Consider the following 16,547-nt stretch of genomic DNA (forward strand, 5'->3'; position numbering starts at 1 on the left):
AACCTGCCACCACCTCTGGCATATGGGGCCGGTGCCCTACTCCATTGAGCCACAGGCACCGTCTGGCTTTTTTTTTTTTTTTTTTTTTTGAGACAAAAGTCTCACTCTGTTGTCCTTGATAGAGTGCTGTGAGGCCATAGATCATAGCAACCTCAAACTCTTGGGCTTAAATGATCTTCTTGCCTGACCCTCCCAAGTAGCTGGGACTGCAGGCACCAACCATAACCCCCAGCTGTTTTTAGAGAATGGGTCTTGCTCTTGCTCAAGCTGGTCTCCAACTGCTGAGCTCAAGCAATTCCCCTGCCTCGGCCTCCCAGCATGCTAGGATTACAGTAATAAGCCCACATTTCCCGGCCAAAGCTACTCTTTTTTTCTTCTTAACTACCTACTTTACAGAGGTCTAAGTGAATTATTCTTACCAGATCTGTCCCTTCCAATACTAGCTCTGATCTGTTATGGTTCTGCTACTAAGGGTTTCCTTCCTTGAAATAAAAATGCTTCTGCTCAGATTGTTGAATTTCTTGGGCACTAAAGCCCTGGCTTAAAACATTGTCACTTTTCACTCCTAACCTACCCATCTCCAAAGTCAGAAGTGAAAAGGCTCTTTTCCTCCAAATCCTCAAACTAGAGCCAGAAAATAGTCACACTACCACCACTATCATCCTCCCAACTCTTCATTACATTAGGTTAGAAGGGCTGAGAGATCCTCATCAACCTTTGTTGATCATTCTGCTTCATTGCTTTTTCCAATCTTGGGCATTCATCCCTACCTGCATCATGATATCATCTCATTTTGAGATTGATGAAAGATTTTATTTCCAATTTTTCCATTAGGGCAGAAGAATTTTTTTTTTTTTTTTTGTAGAGACAGAGTCTCACTTTACGGCCCTCAGTAGAATGCCGTGGCATCACACAGCTCACAGCAACCTCCAACTCCCGGGCTTAAGTGATTCCCTTGCCTCAGCCTCTGGAGTAGCTGGGACTACAGGCACCTGCCACAACACCCGGCTATTTTTTTTATTGTAGTTCGCTGAGGTCGGGTTCGAACCTGCCACCCTCGGTATGTGGGGCCAGCACCCTAACCGACTGAGCCACAGGCGCTACCCCAGGGCAGAAGAATTTTTAAATTACAGATTCAGAGGTTAGCTTACTGAGCAATGAGCACAACACTCTTTTGTTCTAATTTCCTTCTATTTTCCAAATACCACATCCTCTGTGAAGCCTTCCTGAATCCCATAATCAATTATTTCTGCTTTCTCTACAATATGTACCACACTGGATTGTTTTGAGGACGGAATGAAGTAGGGAATAGAAAAATAATAGCTAGGCTTAACAAGTACTTACTGTAGCCTAGGCATTTTGTTATATTCTTGGCATGCATACCTCATTTCACCTCTTACCACTGAGGTAGATGCTATTATGTGTATCCTCTGTTTTCAGATGGGGAAACTCAAGCACGAAAAGGTTAAGTGATTTGCCTGAGTTTACACACATAGTTTGCAAGGGGCCCAAACCAAGATTCAAATCCATGTATGTGTAATCAATTATGGAATATATTATTAGCTTTGTATTATTCAGTCCTTTGAATTTTGAATGTCCTTCCCTCTTGTCTATCAATTTTCACACTGCTTTTTAAGTTTACAATGCTCTTTTGTGTATATTACTACATTTAACTCTTCCCTAAATTCCCTAAAGTTGCTCTAGTACTCCCACTTTCCCAATGAAGAAGCTGGTGAAAACTCAGAGATGATTGCGTGACAAGGGCTGAAGTCAGAGATGTTACTTCACTTGTTTAAAGTAGTGGTGGAGCTGCTAGGCCTTCAATTCTAGTCTCCTAACTCGAAAGCCCACTCTTTCTTCACATTTTGGGGCTTCTTCCTTACTGCCTAACCCTTCCTGAATCTGAGGCAATGCATCTTCACCATCAGCACAAATGCTTCAGTTGTGAGGGCTTGCACCTAATGAGCTTATGTAATTCTGTGTAGATGTTCGTTGTTTACATGTCCACCTTTCCCTCTTGAAGGCAGGGGCAGTAAGTCGGATGGTTTTGCATTCCTTAGAACCCCAGCATTGGACCTGGCACATAACTGATGTTAATAAAATGAAAGCGGGCTCGGCGCCCGTAGCTCAGTGGTTAGGGCGAGCCGGCCACATACACGGAGGCTGGCGGTTCGAACAAGGCCTGGGCCTGCTAAAACAATGACAACAACAACAATAAAAATAGCCAGGCCTTGTGACAGGTACCTGTAGTCCCAGCTACTTGGGAGACTGAGGCAAGAGAATCACGTAAGCCCAAGCGTTAGAGGTTGCTGTGTGAGCTGTAACGCCACAGCGCTCTACCAAGGGCGACATAATGAGACTCTGTCTCAAAAAATTAATTAATTAAAAATAAAATGAAAGCTATAGCCGTTAGCGGTCCATCTCGCCTACTGAATACCGTATCGACCGGGGAGAGTCCGGATCATCGCTATATCCGTGACAGTCTTCTGTACACAGCTGGAGCTCAACATTATTAAACTTCCGTTTTCCCATTTTTCTTGGCATGTAAGGCAGGAGAGGGAGGATAGAGGCACGCAACTCCTCACCTGAGGGCTCAGCAGGGTCCTCAGGTGCTTTAACTGCATGACGCACGTCTGTCTCTCAGACACTACCGGACAGCTACACCTCTGGTGGTTACCCGGACAACCCGCCACGCCGCCGCCGCAGCATTGATAGCTGCCGACGCTTACGCGACCGCAGCGCAACACGCGCCGCAAGGTCACACGTAGCTTTGCGGCAAAGCATACAGAGCGTGCGCAAGCGCAGTGAGAGCCGGGGGGCGGGACCTTGAGAGGGCTTGATAAACCTCCTCCTCGACCAATCCCGTCGCTACATGCAAACCCAACTCAAGCCCCGCCCACAATCCTCTTCCAGCTCTGGATCCTGCATGACCTAAATGAAGTCTTTCTTGTTCTTTGAAATATGTATGTGAGCGTTGCTGAGTGCGCTTTACATCTTCACAACCCTGGAGGAAAGCAGGCAGTTGCTAGGATAGGCCTTTTGCAGTTGACGGAATTAACCCAAATAGATTGCATAACTGGCACGGGATCACAAGGCTAATAATGATAGCCAACAGTGGATATTCAGTATGTGTCTGCCAGGTATTGTGAAAAGTGTTGCACGTTCACTATACCATGTAATCGCAAAACCACATTTTAAAGAGTGTAGCGTTATTATTAGTCTCATTTTACATAACAGGAGACTCAGGATTAAAGAGGTCACTTGCTTAAGCCAGTAAGGGACAGAACTGGTATTCAAACCAGAGCTGGTAAATTTAAACACCTTTTATATTTCTTCTCATCTATGAGTTTGCTATCTCAGCGCCATGCTACTATACCCTGTGAACTTCCAAAAAATGTTCTCAGAGTCTAAGAAATGAATGTTTTGGAACCAGCAGCCAGGGAAAGGTAAGGTACCCTACTTCCAAATTGGATAATGGTGGGTTAAAGATTGTTGCTTAGATCAGAATGCTTTTATGGTTCTGAGGGGAAGGCCCATCTGATTAAGTTTTGTGATATCTGGGGTTGGAGCTTGGCTAAGTAGAAAAGATACTGACTTCTTGATCTTTGTTTGGATTGGGTTCCTTTCCAAATTTTTGGTGCAATTTTTGCCTTTTTTTTAAGACAAGCGTCTCACTCTGTCACCTTGGGTAGAGTGCTATGGCATCATAGCTCACAGCAACCTCAAACTGTTGTGCTTGAGCAATCCACTTGCCTCAGCCTCTTGAGTAGCATGTTTCACTATGCCCAGCTAGTTTTTCTAATTTTAGTAGAGACAGGGTCTCACCCTTGCTCAGGCTGGACTAGATCTCCTAAACTTCAGTGTCTGTAAAGGTGTCTCCACCTGCCTCCGCTCCCTGAGTGCTAGGATTACAGGTGTGAGCTACTGTGCCCATCTAATTTCTTGCAACATACTAGCGAGATTGAAATGCAGAAAAAAGAGTGATTCATAAGCCTCCTCTGGAATGAATCAAAGTTTAGAAGCCCTGTAACCCTCCAAAATCTGTAGCATATGCTCTCTAGACAACAGCCTGTGACTTCTCCCACAGTGGTTGCAAATGTCAACAGATTTCTTTCATGGCCAGTCCCCACCCTTTGGAAATTGGGAAAGAATAGAGCACAGCCCCTATTTTCACAAGAAACAGTAGGCCCAGAGCTCAAATTGTAATTTTTTTGACAGGGGAGTTCTAACTCCTCAGTTTTATTTCCAGAATCCTCCTCTTGATATGGTAGCAGATCATGAATATAAACTCATTTATGCTTTACAATTATTATTGACTTTGACCAACTGAACAGAGACAGAGATGAAAGGGAAAGCAAAGGAGGGAAGAATAGAAGCTGGAACACATAGGATAGGGACACATGCCACCGAGGGATCCATTAGTGTAAGCTGTTTTTTTTTTTAAGTCCCTAAGACATTGCTCAGTCCTTTTCTAACCATTCATTCAGGGTTGATGGAGAAGTCAGAATAAATAGTGAGGAACTGGGCAGTTGTTGTGAGCAGTGACAAGAAAAAGGCTACTGGCCCTCTCACATAACTTTGTTTCCACACTTCTTTCTCCCCCCCACCCCCTTCTCACCTAACATAAGAAACTAGGGCTCTAGTTTTCTACACTCCTTCTTCCTGGTCCCTCTCCACCTATTCCAGGCTGGCAAATTGAAGCACTTTATAGTGAGAGTCTGTGACTGTCAAATTGGTGGTGGTGGTATGAGAGGCCCTTGGTGAGTCAGGAGAGAAATGTTTTCAGCATACCATACAGTCAGCTCCAGTTTGTCCAAGAACCTTTATTGGAAAAATGTCCAATAAGTGAGATCACCAGCAGCTGTAGGGGCTGCCACGTGAAGGGGAGCACCTGAGGCTCCATGGAAGACATTGGAGTAGTGCAGTGCAGCATCTGCCTCTAGGCCCAAAAGATTCCTTTTATTTTCTGACGGAAGAGAAGTACCCATAGAAACACCCCTAGAGGCAAGACATAGGGGCAGCTGGGGATGCCAAGAGTCCTGATACAGGTGAAATGGGGCCCCCATTTGGGACCTAATGGGATAGGGTAAAACAAGTGACTCTTCCCTGGAACTGGGGGACAGGAGAAGATATTCTATCTGATAATCACTCCCCAGGTCCAGGGACACACACTCTAACAGACCTACCTTCTGGCTCTGCTCACAGTGGAAAGAGGATGGCTACCAGGCCTGAGACTGTGGGAGTGTCATTATTCTGGGAGTCTTGGGCAGTTCCATCTTAGACTCTCCCTGACCCCATCCCCATCCCCAGGTTGTTAATGCATCTCCCTTTTGGTTCTGTTTCTTCGTTCAAACATCGATGGTGTTGATGGATGGTGACTTTTTCTGTGAAAGAAAATGGCCTAAGTCTCTAACTTCAGGAAAGCAATAGGTGCCACTTTTCCTCTCCAGCATCCTCCACCCCAGGCCTTTCATTCTTCATTTTTTCCTGCCCCTCTTTGGCCTTCCTTTCTCTGGCTGCTCCTCAGGAGCAGAATCACCCTTCCCACCCTCATTGGCTGGACCCCACATCACCTGTCTTGTCCCCACCGGCCTTCCCTGAGGACTCTGTTCTGGCCCCTTCCCTTTCTCCTTGGGGTTGTTGTTGGAGTCATTGTCCTTGATGATGTCATACTGACGGCAGAACAGCCCAATTACAGCTGAAACACAACAATACAATTCGAGCCTTCATCTTGACTTCCTCACTCACAGTTTTTTTGTTTGTTTGGTTTTTTTTGTTTGTTTGTTTGTTTGGTTTTTTTTGTGTGTGTGTGTGTGTGTGATTTTTTGGCCGGGGCTGGGTTTTGAACACGCCACCTCCGGCATATGGGACCGGCGCCCTACTACTTGAGCCACAGGCGCCGCCCTCACTCACAGTTTTTAAGGGAGTGAGATACCCACACAGCTTCTACAAAATCCAAGAAGAAAAATCCTTAAATTCCTATCACCTATGAAATCTTATCTTTTGGCTCTAGACAGCCTCCTCTTCCTCTCTTTAAACTTCCCTGATCATCATCCCCTCAACTAAACATCTCCCCTCACTCCTACTTCTCTCACTCCCTTTTCTCCTAACAATCTTTGCTACCTCCTATGTTCACCAATTCCCACTTTCTAAGTCCCTGCTCCCCCATCCAGCTCCTTACTCACCAGCCCACATGAGCAACACCACCACAATGATGACCACTTCCCCAGTTTGCAGTGGTCGCTCTCCATCCAGACCCTCCACTGTGATGTCACCTGAGAGGGGAGAAGCCAGACTCTGGGTTACTGGGGAACAGCTATATCTATGCAGACACATGCAGGCTGGAATGCTGGGGATTAGTCAGAGTAGATACATCACAGTGTTGCCCCTTGAGTTGTAGGGTAGCCCCTCTCTAGGAGGCAGCCTTTGGTAGACAGGTGGTTAAAAACCAAAAGGCAAGGGGGCAGCGCCTGTAGCTCAGTGAGTAGGGCACTGGCCTCATATGCCGAGGGTGGCAGGTTCAAACCCAGCCCTGGCCAAACTGCAACAAAAAAATAGACGGGTGCTGTGGCGGGCGCCTGTAGTCCCAGCTACTCGGGAGGCTGAGGCAAGAGAATTGCTTAAGCCCAGGAGCTGGAGGTTGCTGTGAGCTGTGTGATGCCACGGCACTCTACCGAGGGCCATAAAGTGAGACTCTGTCTCTACAAAAAAAAAAAAAAGGCGGGCGGTGCCTGTGGCTCAAGGAGTAGGGTGCCGGTCCCATATGCCAGAGGTGGCGGGTTCAAACCCAGCCCCGGCCAATAAAAAAAAAAAAAAAAAAAAAAAGGCAAGAGGGCTGCAGGTTAGGTACTCACTCATGCAGGCTGCAGCTGATGTGAAATGGGATTGGGTAAAAGGAAGCTTAAAAGCCCTTCCTCCAAACAATTCAATACCAGCCTGTCTATCCCTGTCTCCTGCCCACCTGCTTTTCCTTCCTTTCCTGGCAGTACAATGAATTAAATCACTCGTCTGTTCCTCTAAACTAGACTGTGGCTTGCCTTAGGGAAGTAAATAACAGGCTAAAAGTCAGGTAAGAAGCCAGATAATCTATTGCATAGACCCTCACCTGGGCTTGAGCTGTTTGAGGGTAGCCGGTCAGAACCCTTGAGAGTTCGGAAGTGCACCCGGGGCCCTGGGGGACTCTCTCCCCGAAGGCCGATGCTCCTGACCTGCACTGTGTAGTCACTGTCTTCAGCCAGGCCCCAGAGGGCACAGGCTCGAGTGGTGGTGTTCACCTCCCGGATGACACGCTGTCCTGGGCCATTCTGTCTCTGCAGGGAGGTGATGGGAAAGGAGGACAGCCTCACCCCAGTGCCAGGCTGGAAGGTTTAACCCTGGACTTCTGAACATCCAAGCACTCCAAGGATATAGGGTGAAAAGAGCAGCTTAAGCCCCCAAACATCAACTCCCAGATTCCCCCACTGTCCAGAGAGGAGTTTGGGGGGAGGTAGCTGAAGGAAGGTCCTGAGATCCAAGGACACAGGTTGGGGGAGCAAAAGAGTGATTCATACTTGCTGGGAAATCGAGTAGCCAATGACGATGTTGCCTTCTGGGACGTCCCAGGACACAGTGGCTGAGTTGGCTCTGAGGTGAGTGACTGTCACATTCACAGGAGAGGGAGGCCGGTCTGTGGGTGCCGGGGTGTTAACAGGTTTCACCCACAGACTAGTTCGGTTGACCTCCACCCCCACCAGAGCCTCTCTACTCACCTGCTCGCACAAAGCCCAGGTCACAGCTGACCAGCAGGAGGACCGTGGGGCTTAGATATGGGGAGAGGGGCATCAGCGAAGCCATAGTCCCCACCGAGTCCGCTGGGGGGAACTGGGGCATCTGCTTGACATCCAGGCGGGGTTCCTGAAGACGGCAGGAGTGGGGGGTGTCAAAGATGGTCAGCAGCTCTCCCAGGTCCTCGAAGGCCCACAAAGCCCCATCTTCCACCCATCCACCCCTACCCACCCCGCGCGCCCTCCCCGCCCCCGCAGTAGCCGGGCGCCCCCAGTGCGCGGTCTGCCCTGCCCACACCCACCTCCGCCTGTCCTCGCGGTGGGTCAGGCCTCGGGGGGCTGCTCGGTGCCCAGAGGGCGGCCCATCGCCCGACTCTGTTGCGCTGCTCCTACCCCATCCCGGCGCGGGCCCAGCGAGGCAGGCAGCGCGGGGCCGAGCTGCCAGGCAGAGGGCAGAGGCAGAGCGGGTGCCGGCCGCGGGTCTGCGGAGCCCCCAGAGCTCCGACTGGCAGCGTAGTCCGTCTGAGAGCAGGGGGCGTTGCCGGTGCGGCCTGGCGGCTCGCCCAGGTCCCGGGTGCGGGAGACAGTGCGGCTGCCTTCTCCAGCCCCTGCAGCGGGATGTGACTGTTCCGGGCAGCCAGCCGCCGCCTTCTGCAGAGCTGGCCCCGCTCTCTCCGCCGCAGCCCGGCCGGGACGCGCGGCCCGCCCCGCCCCGCGGGGTTCTCGCCGCCGTCATCCCCCGCCCCCCCTCGTGCTCTCGGGGCTCCTCCCACGACCCTCCTTATGGCGGCCTCCCGGGCCCCCGCTCTGCTGCCTCCCGGATCCCGCAGCTGTGCCGGCCGGGGCAGGGGGCTGGGCGCAGGCGCGAGGGTCTCGGGCATCTGGGAACTCCCCTCCTCCTTCGGAGGGAATTAACCAAGTTCCGAGGAGGAATTCCACCTTCGGTGCGGGAGAGGCTAAGAGGACAGGAGACAGAGTGATGGAGTAATTGTTTTAACAATCTCTGACTAGTAGACTGCGTCAGTTTCTAAGACTCTTTTCCATTCATAATATGACTAAATTCCGTTCGCTTTCTCATTCGTTCTTTCGTTTTTTTTCATTTATTAAGCAAATATTAATTGAGCATCTCCTATGTGTCTGGCATTACGATAAAAGCTGGAGTTACGAGTGTTAAAGTGTTGGGCTTACAGGGAGAACTAGCAGGAATTACAGACTAAAGACTTATGATGCTTTTTTGGTGGGGGGTAAGCTCTGCTACTTTATGGTTTGGGAAAAATTGATTAATCTACACCTCAAGTTTCCCACTAATAAAGCAGAGCATAGAAACCTCATAGGTCTGTTGTAAGGTTCATATGAAACAATGTTGGGGAAAGATCTTTATAAATCTTACTACACTATATGAATATTATTAATTTGCATCAATTTGTTAATTACTTTGATCAATCAATAAACATGTAAGTCTTTAAGTTATTTCATGCTGTGGGGAAGATTGAAATCTGAAGTGAGAACCTGGGTGTGACTCCCAGTTTGGCCAGCTGTGCGATCTGGGGCAACCAACTCAACCTCTCTGAACTTCACTTTCATCTTCTAAAAAATCATCAATATTGACCTGTTAGTGCTGTATCCAAAGAGATACTGTATATGAAAGTGTTCCCTGTAAATACAAATTGGCTAACATTGTAGTTAGGGCAGATTCTTTACTTTTTAATTCTCAGTGCAGTATTTCTATTTCTATGGCATTTTTTTCCCTGTAGATCCAGTTCAATGTGGCACACCTGGGGCTCAGAAGCTTCTGTTGCTTTCCTTTCTGAGAGGGAAAAATGGGACCAATGGGACACAGGAGGACTGTGTGTGTTGAACATGTGATCAAGCCATGAACCAGGTCCTCTAACTTCTGCTCACCCAAGGACCCTGACCTCTGGCTTCCTGAGGCATCCTGGTCCCAGGGTTTCTTGCTGCCCTGGGTGTTGTCTTGTGCTCCCAGGCTCCAGGTCCTCCAGAGAAGAGGACATTGTGCCTGAAGGGCAGGAGTAATGAACCTCAGGTCTTCCTCTTCAGAGGCTGGCAAGTAAAGGGTATATGTGAAGAGGAACCCCAGAAGCTTCCCTGGGGTTACCAGAGGCTTAGGAGCCTAGTGACCAGGAAAGGGTGGTGCTCAGGGAGGCTGGTGTTTTTGGGTTAATCATCACTGTGCCTCAGATAAGGCCCTGCCAGCTGGAAGCAAAGTCAGTGTGACAGAGGGTTTATGGGGCTAAAGAGGCAGCGTGTCCATAGTGCAGGACCATGCCGGGCACGAAACGGTTTCAACATGTGATTGAGACTCCGGAGCCTGGCAAGTGGGAGGTGAGACCACTTCTCCTTGTTGCCTTTCTGCACTGATTTCTAGAATCATTTTTTTAATCTGGACTTATTTCCACTCTGAGTTTCTGTTCAGCCCTTCTTTCTTCTTATTTTTCTTCCTAATCTTTCCCTGATAGGCCCAGAATACCAAGTGCAGGCTGAGTTTCTGGCATGTGGTGGGGTGTGTATGAGCCCAAACACTGTGACCTGCTGCCATTTTGACCTCCAGTTCAGCAGGCACGAATGAGGATTTGACTTTCTGCCTCCATCCTTGTCCCCTCCTTTCTCTAGTTGTCTGGGTATGAGGCAGCTGTGCCAATCACAGAGAAATCAAACCCACTTACCCAGGACCTGGACAAAGCAAATGCTGAAAAAATTGTTCAATTGCTGGGGCAATGTGATGCTGAGATCTTCCAGGAGGAGGGACAAGCCATGCCCACATACCAGGTAACCCAGACCCATCCTTTGGACGCTGAGAATAAAGATACCACCCCCAACCCTAACCCCACCTCGACCTCTGCCCTTCCAGACCATGCCTCCTGTTTTGGAAACCCTGTGACTCCTCCCCCATCCTCCCAATCCACTGTCCTCCTTTCCTTGGCTTCTGATTCCTACCTGTTCCCTACAGCGACTCTACAGTGAATCAATTCTGACTACCATGGTACAAGTGGCTGGGAAAGTTCAGGAAGTACTTAAGGTATTAACCCTCTGTCTGCTCCCTCCCTAAACTTTTCTATTTCTCTTTAACTTTTTCTTATTTTGGTTTCTATTTCTTTTTTTTTTTTTTTTTTTTGGCTGGGGCTGGGTTTGAACCCACCACCTCCGGCATATGGGGCCAGCGCCTACTCTGTTGAGCCACAGGCGCCACCCTGGTCTCTATTTCTTATTTTATAGATCTCAGTTCTCCTTTCCCCTTCCTCTTTTTGGATCCTTATTGTCATCTTAATAATCAATAATAATTATGGATATCATTACTGCTTAATACTTAAAAATAGACAATGTAATTTCACACTCATTACCCTTACAAAAACCTGTGAAATTGAGTTTATTGTCTGGTTTTTCTTTATAGATGAGAAAATAAAGACTTAGAGAAGATAATCACAATAGCTTGCTCAAACACACCCAGCATTAGCTGGATAAGGCTACTTTTATTATTCCTTGTTATTTAGATGACAAAGCTGCTTTCAGTACTTTCTGGAATAATTAAGACTTTGAATAAGTAGCAAACCACAGACTGAAGTTTCTTTTTCCAGTCAAGTGTTCTTTTACCTACACCACACTGCCCATGTTGTGTTTAGTTTTGTGATGAGAGGAGGCTTAAGGGTTGTCTCCAATTCCCCTTCCACTACTAACAAAGAAAAAATATGTTTTCCCCAACCTGAGCTGGTCCCTGGTGACTAGGCATTTTTCCTTCCACAGGAGCCTGATGGGGGGCTGGTGGTGCTGAGTGGAGGGGGCACCTCAGGCCGCATGGCATTCCTCATGTCAGTGAGTACCCTGATTCTCAGTTTTCCTTCCTCCTCCTTCTGCAAGTGACCTCTCCGGCCCTTAAAGCTCATCACAGCTAAGCTCCCAGGTGGATCCATCACTAGACCTGGGCTCCAGGCCTGGCTAGCGAAGATCTCACCATGAAGTTCCATTTCTTCTGAGCCCATCTGAGTTCCACCAGTCTATTGCCAACATCTCTATATCCATGTACCTCCAGTTGATTGTCTGCAAGTACCATTTTTCAGTGCCAGATTCCATGTAGGGCAGAGTTAAGAACTGGTCCAAGAGAATCATTATACCTCCTCTGCCTATTAGGAGCTGAAACTCCATGATAATTATTCCCTCACTATTATTACCTCTTCATATCCTCTCCCCTTTGACAGGTCTCCTTTAACCAGCTGATGAAAGGCCTTGGACAAAAACCTCTTTACACCTACCTCATTGCAGGGGGTGACAGGTAAGCCAAGCTGGCCTAGGAAGATTTCATTTAGTCAGAATAGTGGTTTTTAGAAATTGGATTCAAATGCCTTCAGACAGACATTGCATCTAGTCTGCGTTGGTCCTCACCATTCTGTTTTGCTTTACACTTGGCCCACTTCCCGTAGCTATGTTGTCTGACTGTCCCTTTTAGATATTAGAGTTTTTCAATTCTATGGAGCATCTATCATGTTGTCCAAAAAACAGTGAAGCTCATTCAGTGACAATTTCCCCTTTTTTTCCCTTCTCTTAATGTAGTCTGCCCTAATAAACTGCTTCCCAATCAGTGTCACTTAATTTGAGTTTGTTCTCATAGGTCTGTGGTGGCCTCTAGGGAGGGTACAGAAGATAGTGCCTTGCATGGGATTAAAGAACTGAAGAAGGTCTGTGCTTTCCACTGGTACTCAACCAGAGGCCTCTGATTATTCCTTCTGATGGGGACATAAAAGCCCCAGAATTCAACCAAAGCCTATTCTTTCCTCTGGTCCTGGCTCTTATATCCTCATAGAACAGGTTTATGTCCTGGGGAACTCCCAGTTGACTACCTTGGCCTATCCTCCTCTCCTAGGTGGCTGCTGGGAAGAAGAAGGTGATTGTCATTGGTATTTCGGTGGGACTTTCTGTGAGTGGATCAATTTTATAGGGAGGAAGTGGGTGGAAATGGAATAGCATGGAAGATAGGTCAGTAAGGGGGCTACTAGAACACAGAAAGTTTACTCAAGAAAGTTGGTTTTAGTTTTATTAATTTGGATCTAAGTATATGACTATGAGAAGGGCTTCTATCTCAGAATAACTGTGTATCAATCTCTCAACAACCAAGATAGGTGGACTAGTCCAGAGGTCAGCAAACTACACTGGCAGGTGAATCGAGCCAGCTGCCTATTTTTATAAATAAAGTTTTACTGGAACAGAGCCATTTGCATTTACATATGATCTGTGGCCTCTTACGTGCTATAACCATTGGGTTGAGCAGTTGGACAGAGATCACAGGGGCCAAAAGCCCAGAGTATTTACTCTCTGGCCCTTTATAGGCAAAGTTGGCCCTTGGACTAGTCCCCTGCTACTTAAAGTATGGTCCCTACACCAGCAACATCAGCATTACCTGGGACTTGTTAGAAATGTACAATCTCAGGGCGGTGCCTGTGGCTCAAGGAGTAGGGTGCCAGCCCCACATACTGGAGGTGGTGGGTTCAAACCCGGCCCTAGCCAAAAAAAAAAAAAAAAAAAACTGCAAAAAAAGAAAAAAGAAATGTACAATCTCAGTGCCCACCCCTTCATACCCCCAAGATGCCCAGGTAGTTTGAGAAGCAATAGGACCCCAAGTTTCCTCTCAACTCTGCAGCAATCTGATTCTAAGAATTCAGTAGACAAAAACTAGATCCCAGAAGTGTTAGACATGAAAGGATGGACACATGGAGAACAGGATATTGACTTCAAGGAGCTTATAATTTAGGTCAATAGTTTTCAGACTTTACCAGGCAAAAGATTTCCTTGAAATGTAATATCTGGCTCGGCGCCTGTAGCTCAGTGAGTAGGTTGCGGCCACATATACCAAAGCTGGCAGGTTCGACCCTGGCCCAGGCCTTCTGAAGAACAATGAAAACTGCAACCAAAAAATAGCTGGGTGTTGTGGTGGGTTCCTGTGTCTCAGCTACTTGGGAGGCTGAGGCAAGACAATTGCTTAAGCCCAAGAGTTTGAGGTTGCTGTGAGCTGTGATGCTACAGGACTCTACTGAGGGCAACATAGTAAGACTGTGTCTCAAAAAAGAAAAAAAAAGAAAGAAAGAAAAAGAAATGTAATACCCTCGAGGCACTTGTTAAAAATGTGGGCCCTCTTCCTTCAAATTTGGATCCAGTAAATTTAAGTGAGTTTAGGAATTACACTTAGATGAAGCATTCTGGAGGATTCCAATGCCATGGGCACCACTCAAATTAACCTCTTATTTCTCTTTCCATATAATCAGGCTCCCTTTGTGGCAGGTCAGATGGATTACTGCATGAATAACACAGCTGTGTTCTTGCCAGTCCTGGTTGGTTTCAATCCAGTGAGCATGGCCAGGTGAGTCTTCTATAATGACTGGCCAGCCCTGGCACAGGCTGGAAGAGAACATGTCAAAGTCTATAGTACAATCACGAAGGACAGGATAGATGAATAGAGTCTTATTTATCAAATCTCAGAATATTAAAGAAAATATTAGGAGGCCCTAAATTTATGAGGTTTTAAAAATTTTTGTTGTTGGTTGGTTTACCTAATTATTCTCGTTACAGAAAGGATTAAAGGCAACTTATAAAGGATATGTAAAATACAGGACGGCATACATTCAAAACAGGAATTGAAGAGGCAAGAAAGACAGGGGCTGGAGGATAAAATGGGGTCAGGAAAATGCATACCACAATGATCTGTTCTTTCATTTGGGAGCAACCCCAAGCATCTTTCCTTTCTTTCTTTCTTTCTTTTTTTTTTTTTTGCAGTTTTTGGCCGGGTCTGGGTTTGAATCCACCACCTTCAGCATATGGGGCCGGCGCCCCCTTTCTTTTTTTTTTTTTTAGAGACAGAGTTTCACTTTGTTGCTCTCAGTAGAGTGCTGTGGCATCACAGCTCACAGCAACCTGCAGCTCTTGGGCTTAGGTGATTCTCTTGCCTCAGCCTCCCAAGTAGCTGGGACTACAGGAACCCACCACAACACCCAGCGATTTTTTTTATTACAGTTTGGCTGTGGCCGGGTTCGAACCTGCCATCCTCGGTATATGGGGCCGGCACCCTACCCACTGAACCACAGGCGCTGCCCTAAGCATCTTTTCAAAGTAGTGTTAGTGGGTGCCAAGTGGCCTCCTTTTTGTCTGGTTCCCTTATTTTATTGCCCATTCTCTCTCATCATTCCAGGCACCCCTCTACCTTCTCTAGCTACTCTCACCTGTTCCCTTCCCTGGGATCCCTTCATTATCAAGTCACTGTCTCCTATTCTGTAAGTGACCACCTCATCTGAACTCAGAGAAAATCAACATATTGAATCAGTGGTGCTGAGATATGGTTCTGTGTGTGAGCTGCCTGGGAAGTGTTAAAAACAAATAAGGAAGAAAGAAGACTCTTATCCCCTTGTGTAAGAGGTCTGGTTTTGTAGGTTTGGAGTAAGGCCCTGGGAGATCTTTTTTTTTAAAGCATCCCTGGAGATTCTGATACACAGCCAGGTTTGGGGAACTCTGCTAAATAAACCATTGGAGTTGGTCACCTGATGAAGCAGAGGGCTTCCTGTCACTGGAGGGATTCCAGCAAAGGCGTGTTGATTATTTTAATAAGCCTTTTGTATTTAGTGGTGGTTTGGGAGAGGGACCTGGGTTCTTTCTGAGGTGGTTTTCCAACTCCCAGGTTTGTAGTATAATTCATGCAAAGGTGTAAATGACTCTGAAATACTCTTAACCCTGATCCTTTTCATGGAAGACTCTCTTTTGCCAAAAATGTATCTGCTGCAGTGGATGCTAATTTCAGGCCCTGTGACTAAGTGAAATGAAGAATTTCAAACAATGTAGGCGTGGAGATCTTCCAGTTGTTCCCTAAATCAGTGGCTCCCAAACTTGGCTGATTTTCAGAGTCATCTGCGAAGCTTTTTAAAAATATGGATTTTTAGGCTCCACTCCAGAACTATTGAATCTGACTCTCAGAGTGGACATGGTACCCAGAAATGGGTAGTTATTACAAAAAACAAACAAACAAAAAAACCCTCCCAGGGGCAGCGCCTGTGGCTCAACAGAGTAGGGTGCTGGCCCCATATGCCGGAGGTGGCAGGTTCAAACCAGGCCTGGCCAAAAACTGCAAAAAAAAAAAAAAAAAAAACCCTCCCCAGGTGATTTTGATGCCCAGCCAAGTTTGGGAATCTTGGTTTTAAACCATGCAATATGGACATCTTTGTTTAAGCCTCATTTTCCTTAGGTCTTTAGGAGGCTTTAAAACTAGTCTGAGGACAAATGACAGGAGGCACTTTATACAATGTGCATGAAATACGTGAAACTTGTCTTCCCTAGAAGAAACACAGAAGAAAAAAAAAAATAGTTCAAGTCAGGCACAGTGGCTTATGCCAGTAATCCTAGCACTCTGGGAGGCTGAGGTGGGAGGATCGTTTGAGCTCAGGAGTTCAAGACTATTCTGAGTAAAAGCAAGACCCCATCTCTACTAAATTAGAAAAATTAGCTAGGATACCTATAGTCCCAGCTATGCAGAGGCTAAGAAAGAGGATCACTTAAACTGAGGAGTTTGAAGTTGCTGTTAGCTAGGCTGATGCCACAGCACTCTAGCCTAGGCAACAGAGTGAGACTCTTGTCTCAAAAAAAAAAAAAATGTTTAGGAAGGCTGGCTGGGTGCAGTGGCTCATGCCTGTAATCCTAGCACTCTGGGAGGCTGAAGCAGGAGGAACACTTGAGGTCAGAAGTTCAGGACTGGCCTGAGCAAAAGTAGACCCTGTCACTATCAAAAATAGAAAATTA

General features: G+C 47.0%; 4 protein-coding genes across 10 annotated transcripts in view; 2 read left to right on the forward strand and 2 right to left on the reverse strand.

Annotated features, from left to right (window-relative positions):
- IFT172 (intraflagellar transport 172) overlaps nucleotides 1–2,777 on the reverse strand; it is a 48,750-nt gene extending 45,973 nt beyond the window's left edge. For 2 of the 3 annotated variants that reach the window (XR_008379561.1, XM_053588436.1), the window contains exon 1: nucleotides 2,586–2,760. Coding sequence is in view for 2 of the 3 variants with exons in the window: in XM_053588436.1 (XP_053444411.1) it covers nucleotides 2,586–2,624 (39 nt within the window). In the remaining variant the exon portion in view is untranslated. Of the gene's footprint in view, nucleotides 1–2,585 lie in introns of all 3 variants that reach the window. The other variant, XM_053588435.1, reaches the window with a different exon arrangement.
- A 2,026-nt stretch (nucleotides 2,778–4,803) lies between these two features.
- On the reverse strand, nucleotides 4,804–8,461 carry FNDC4 (fibronectin type III domain containing 4). 2 transcript variants are annotated; one of them, XM_053588460.1, is made up of 7 exons: nucleotides 8,066–8,461; nucleotides 7,749–7,893; nucleotides 7,551–7,666; nucleotides 7,106–7,310; nucleotides 6,186–6,275; nucleotides 5,574–5,698; nucleotides 4,804–5,384 (listed from the first exon to the last, which is right to left on the reverse strand). In XM_053588460.1, the coding sequence occupies exons 2-7, from the start codon at nucleotides 7,867–7,869 to the stop codon at nucleotides 5,349–5,351; spliced, it is 693 nt and encodes a 230-aa protein (XP_053444435.1). In that variant the 5' UTR covers nucleotides 7,870–7,893; nucleotides 8,066–8,461; the 3' UTR covers nucleotides 4,804–5,348. The 2 variants fall into 2 exon arrangements, with proteins under 2 accessions (XP_053444435.1, XP_053444434.1); XM_053588459.1 differs by having other exon boundaries at nucleotides 7,551–7,636; nucleotides 8,066–8,441.
- Nucleotides 7,925–9,826, forward strand: LOC128584275 (nascent polypeptide-associated complex subunit alpha, muscle-specific form-like). Its single transcript, XM_053589320.1, has 2 exons — nucleotides 7,925–8,707; nucleotides 9,518–9,826. The coding sequence occupies exons 1-2, from the start codon at nucleotides 7,925–7,927 to the stop codon at nucleotides 9,572–9,574; spliced, it is 840 nt and encodes a 279-aa protein (XP_053445295.1). The 3' UTR covers nucleotides 9,575–9,826.
- Nucleotides 9,827–9,839: 13 nt separating this feature from the next.
- GCKR (glucokinase regulator) overlaps nucleotides 9,840–16,547 on the forward strand; it is a 28,322-nt gene continuing 21,614 nt past the window's right edge. Inside the window, exons 1-8 of one of the 4 annotated variants that reach the window (XM_053588440.1) lie at nucleotides 9,840–10,106; nucleotides 10,395–10,550; nucleotides 10,732–10,800; nucleotides 11,523–11,591; nucleotides 11,975–12,048; nucleotides 12,385–12,451; nucleotides 12,637–12,690; nucleotides 14,033–14,127. In XM_053588440.1, coding sequence (XP_053444415.1) covers nucleotides 10,047–10,106; nucleotides 10,395–10,550; nucleotides 10,732–10,800; nucleotides 11,523–11,591; nucleotides 11,975–12,048; nucleotides 12,385–12,451; nucleotides 12,637–12,690; nucleotides 14,033–14,127 — 644 coding nt within the window. In that variant the 5' untranslated portion in view covers nucleotides 9,840–10,046. The remainder of the gene's footprint in view (nucleotides 10,107–10,394; nucleotides 10,551–10,731; nucleotides 10,801–11,522; nucleotides 11,592–11,974; nucleotides 12,049–12,384; nucleotides 12,452–12,636; nucleotides 12,691–14,032; nucleotides 14,128–16,547) is intronic. The other 3 variants (XM_053588439.1, XM_053588442.1, XM_053588441.1) reach the window with 3 other exon arrangements.

The sequence above is a fragment of the Nycticebus coucang genome, chromosome 4 (assembly GCF_027406575.1).
Source record: "Nycticebus coucang isolate mNycCou1 chromosome 4, mNycCou1.pri, whole genome shotgun sequence".
NCBI lineage: Eukaryota > Metazoa > Chordata > Mammalia > Primates > Lorisidae > Nycticebus > Nycticebus coucang.

Coding starts and splice junctions, on each gene's coding strand:
- FNDC4 (XM_053588460.1), bottom strand. CDS start 7,869: ATGCCCCAGTTCCCCCCAGCGGACTCGGTGGGGACTATGGCTTCGCTG. Junction 7,667..7,748: donor CCTGGGCTTTGTGCGAGCAG/GTGAGTAGAGAG, acceptor CGGCACCCACAG/ACCGGCCTCCCTCTCCTGTG. Junction 5,385..5,573: donor GGCCGGTGGGGACAAGACAG/GTGATGTGGGGT, acceptor TTTCTTTCACAG/AAAAAGTCACCATCCATCAA.
- LOC128584275 (XM_053589320.1), top strand. CDS start 7,925: ATGGTCAGCAGCTCTCCCAGGTCCTCGAAGGCCCACAAAGCCCCATCT. Junction 8,708..9,517: donor GAGGAGGAATTCCACCTTCG/GTGCGGGAGAGG, acceptor TTTTCCCTGTAG/ATCCAGTTCAATGTGGCACA.